This window comes from Mesitornis unicolor, unplaced genomic scaffold, assembly GCF_000695765.1.
Source record: "Mesitornis unicolor isolate BGI_N332 unplaced genomic scaffold, ASM69576v1 scaffold4143, whole genome shotgun sequence".
In the NCBI taxonomy this organism is placed as follows: Eukaryota; Metazoa; Chordata; class Aves; order Mesitornithiformes; family Mesitornithidae; genus Mesitornis; species Mesitornis unicolor.
The window spans coordinates 41,898-46,662 of record NW_010175215.1 but is presented as its reverse complement, the minus strand read 5'-3'; the positions used below and the strand labels follow the sequence as shown (position 1 = coordinate 46,662).

The following is a 4,765-nucleotide window of genomic DNA, read 5'->3' as shown; positions in this document are numbered from 1 at the left end:
TTGGCTTGTTGTAAAGACTGGGTTTGTTGCTGGAGTGGATGAAGTCAGAGTTTATGATAAGCATGCTGCTAAAATTCTAGAGAACTTTGGAGTTTAATTGAGTAAGAGGAAACATATTATTTTTGTTTGGTTTTTGTTGTCCTGTGTCCTTCCCTTCCCACAAGGAATGCCCCTGCAAATGCTTTACTTGTCTTTTTTCATAAGTGTGACATAGAATCAACTTTACAAATTTCTGTTTGTGTCATTTCAGTATTTATGTTCTTCTCTACTGTAAGTTCACTCTGAAAACTTTCCAAAGACAGAAGTGACTATATGAATGCCAGTGCTTGCTTTTAGTACACAGATATGTGTGAAAAGCCAGACAAAGTAGTGGTATAAAGCACAAAATTACTCAAAAAATGAGTTTTTGATGGCAGAGAATTTGCCTGTACGTAGCAGGGAGTAAACAGCAGCTTCCTGTGCTTAGGCACAGTGAAAAACCAGTTAGCATAAGAGCAGGAAATACTGCAGGGCTCAAAATGCAGAGATAAAAATCATCTCCTTTCTGCTTCATTGATACAAAGGTCCTTTTTTTTTGTAAGAGAAAGTAAAAAATAATCTTGGTTTAAAGCTTAGTTCTGTTGAAGATAAGTAATCCCAGCTGTTACCTCTGTATTGAGTCACTAACATAGTGGTGAGGAACAGGGTGCAAGGTCTGTACTAGCACACAGGTCTGTGCTAACCCTCTTCTGCTTCCAGATAGAGTTCTGTTATCAGGAAAAAAATTAAAGATATTGGGGAGTTGGGTTGGTTTCATGGGGTCTTTTGTTTGTTTTCTTTTGTAAGGCATGCCAGCAGCAGCATAGGCACATCTTCAGTAGTGATCACATGGTGAGAAAGATGTAAGCAGCCTAGAAAAGATGACAGAAAAGTTTAGTCATAATTTGGACCAAAGACAGATGGATCTTTAAAAGTTGCCAACAGTAGAAGTATTAAAGATCCATCTTTCCCAAGACATGATGTAATTTTTGAGAAAAGTTATATTTTTCAAGAAAAATCTTTGCACCAGCAGCATCACAAGCTTTTAAGTAATAAGACAAAACGAGTAATGTAGTCATATGGATATTAGTAAAAGTAGCCAAATTTGACAACTTATAGAAATAACTGAATAACAACAAATAAAAACTTGCCTCCAGCCATGGTTATCCCTGCCAATGTATTATATGAATGTGATAGTTTAAGCTGCATCTTTCCACCTCAGTGACTCCTACTGGCTTCCCTGGAACACAGTTAAATTCACTGTTTTCAAGTAACTTGGAGAACTGAAATGTCAACAAACAAACGGATAAGAGCTCCTCTAAGTAATTGCTTAAGATCTTTTGAAGGGTAAAGTGCATTATAACAAGAGTTAAGTTCTGAAAGATGTGCGAGCATGGAGGGGGAATACTAAACTTTTAGCTCTTGGGCCTGAGGAAAGAAAGTGCAATTAATTTCTTCAGTACAGGCAGGTACTTTTCCTGGAAATGCACCACAGAAGAGACAATGTGACAGAAGGGAGAGTATTCTGTTATAAGCTAGTCCTGTTATCCTGCTTGGGAGGCTGGAAAAGCAGGATGGAAAAAACAAAACCCCAATGCTGTTGCTGTTATTTATAGCACTTCTTGTTATTATTGTTATTATCTATAGCATCTCTTTTGAGGCACCGAAGTAGAGCGATGACAGGCTTTATACAAATCTGCGCAGAATTAATTGGATAGGGAATCTAGAAAAGGCAGTAGCCACACTGTGCCAATATTTCAAGAATAAGGACTTTGTACTCTGCCTGGAATTGATGTCAAACCTGCACGGCTGTTCCAGATTGCTGGCGGGGATCCCAGGCGGTGTCTGCACTGGAGACTGGGGGGAAGGGAGTGTGAGAGGAAAAGGAGCAAGTCACAGACGGCTTCTTCTCACGCACATCTTGGAGGATCTGGACTGCTCAGCACCCCAGGGAGCAAGAGGGGATTTCAGAGCAAGAAGAATAACTGAGACAAGGGTTTGTTTTCCACGCTGTTAAAAGGGGTTGGTCTTTTTTTATTAGTCTTGATGATCACTTATTGTAGTTTACTGGTTTACAGAGGGAATTACTTTCTGATGTATTTTCGGATTTCTGTAAGTAGCTCTGCTGATTTCTAAAGGCTGATGTTTAGTTTTATGAATTAAGCTGTTTTTTTTCATTTCAGCTAAGAAAACTGGACAAGCCCTAGGGCCCACTACTGAGTTCATCACACTTCTAGCAATGTCAGAGCTCTGCTTTCAGAAGAAATCAGCCCCTGACATAAAAAAGTGAATATGCATGTTTAAATTGTTTAGTTTGGTATTTCTTCTCTTACTTTAGTAAAGCTAGCATTCCTAAAATGGCTTGCAGCAAACCAAGAAGCACTACTTTTAATCATGCCACTGCCAGTGGTATTAAGACACAAATATCTTTCAATACCAGAAGTGCAACTCCCTGGTTTGAAGTTTACAGCTTTCCTGAGGGGCTGTGCAATGTCTGTGTCTAAATAACAATGTGTGTGCTGTCACCAGCTGCAGTGCTGCATGAACGTGTGGGGAAAAAGTGGAAGGCAGCAGAGCTGTTGTACCAGCTTGAAAAGCTTACCACGGGAAATCAAGAGATTTTTTTTACATGTCCAGATCTGTCTGCTTCCTTTGCTCTACTACAGCTTGCAAGGGCTGTGACGATCCTCAGCTAGTCAGTGTAGTCTGAGAGCATTTTCAGTGTGATAGTTTAAGCTTAATTGTGTACCCCAAGCCCTTTAAACAGCCTTTTTTTAAAGCATGATATTAGGCTTCTGTTCTTCAAACAGCCAATGCACTGAGTTGGAGGGGTCTTACTGCTTCCCCAATAATCTCCGAGTCAGCCAGTGGGCAGGGAGGTTGAGCTCTCAGTACTGCCTTTCAGGATCTTGCCAGTAGAGAGGGGGAAGCATCATCAATCCTATAGAAAATGCCACATCTAATAGAGATAAAAGTTTCTTGTTTGTTTTTGTTGTTTGGGTTTTTTGGGTACTTGGAAAAATTTATCAGCAGACCCCAGGTTCTGACTCTCTTTGTGCTATTTTCCTGGTCAGAATAACACTATCTGCAATATTTTTTTTTCCTATGGCTCATTCTTTGAAATGCATATGGCAGGTTTATACTCTTCACTGGCCAGTTTAGCATTCCTCAGACATTCGAGGTAACTGTAACACTTTTATCTACAAAAAGGCAGAAAAAAGTTCTCACAGAAAATGCTATTTTTTCCCACTGGAGAACATGCTAGTTTTTAGGAAACAACCAACCAACATGTGTCTTTCATTAAGTTGGAACTTCTCAGTTCTCTGTGTTTAGAAATTGCTTTATGTTTACAAACATGCTTTTAGTTGTTACAGAGAGTAAATATTATTAACTTCAATCTGTTCCTTAATAGAGCTGGCAACTTCTTTATTCCTGTGCTGGTTTCAAATGGAAAGAAGTGTGAAAAAGTAGAGATTTCATGTGGACAGGATATTTTGAATTTTTCTCTTTTCAGAGTGAAGGAATGAATGTCATGTCTAATTTACTGCCATGTACAGCATGAAGATGAATATATGCCAGTCTCCATGCAGCAGGTTTGTCATCTACTTCTGCATGTCTGCATGATTCCAGTGCAACATTTTCTGCAGATCCATTAGTCTATGGTCATTCACAAGGAAAAGGAGTGCATTTCCCGAGCCATTCTTTGTCCAAAGCAACTAGTTGTGCTCTCTGTTTCAGCAAGCACAGGAAATTGGTTCCACTCATAAAATTTGCCTTGCCAGGCAAAACTAAATATTTAAAAACTGAAAAGCTCTTTCTAGGTTTTTACATGTCCAGATGAACTAGGTTGAGTTCATAGAGTTGACAGGTAGAAAAACTGTCTTGTTAAATTTATAAATAGCATTAGGCTTTCAAGTCCCTTAAGGCAACAATCACAATAATATTTGTTTCCAGACAGTTTTTAGTCACATTCAGGTAGAAGTACCTCCTTGAATGTACTAGATGGCATCCAAATCTAAGAGTGTTACAGTCCCTTCCCTAACACTGAAATTACTGAATTACACTGAAAATACTACTTTCCAGGATGGCTTTTCTTTAAGGCATTTTTTGTTGTTTCAAAGCTCACTAACGATTAGATTATTTTCCTGGACCTTAAAGATAATTTGAGGTTAAGTAAAGAGTGGGATACTAGTTTTACTTATCATTACCTCCTGTTTGTGAAATGGTGAAAACCTTCCTTTCCATGAACACCAACAGTTCTGGGCACATGTTGAGTAATTGGCACCTTTAACACTTGTTTGAAGCCATGGCCATTTCGCCTTCTTGCCAAACCCTCACAAGTCCCCCTGAAGTTATTGGCAGCTGGGAACAGGCCACATCTCACCAAACTTCACTTTGCGCTGTCTGATCTTACCTGGCCTCACAAGTGCCCCTTCTGTCTTGCCATGTCCCTTCAGCAGGGCTTGCAAGCACATGGTCACAAATGTAGGGCCTGTTGTAAGCAAGCCCTAGTAGTTGGGCCCACCTCTGCTGTAGCGAGCTGCAGGCAGTGGCACTATATTGCCATAATGCAGTGCAGTTAATGGCTGACCTCATGTATGAGATCACCAGAACTACTGGGCTTTTTATTATTATTATTATTATTATTATTATTATTATGGGTTTTTTTTCTGCCAGAATTTATGTAGCAAATTATGTACCTGTTTCATACATGGGGAGGCCACGAAGTTTACCAGGGAAAGCAATG

At 39.5% G+C, this 4,765-nt stretch overlaps 1 protein-coding gene across 1 annotated transcript in view; it reads left to right on the top strand.

The window, feature by feature from the left end:
• Positions 1-4,712: 4,712 nt before the first annotated feature.
• The window catches only part of LOC104538185 (arylsulfatase D-like), a 17,001-nt gene continuing 16,948 nt past the window's right edge, over positions 4,713-4,765 (top strand). Inside the window, exon 1 of the mRNA XM_010181294.1 lies at positions 4,713-4,764. Within this exon, the coding sequence (XP_010179596.1) occupies positions 4,713-4,764 (52 nt within the window). The remainder of the gene's footprint in view (position 4,765) is intronic.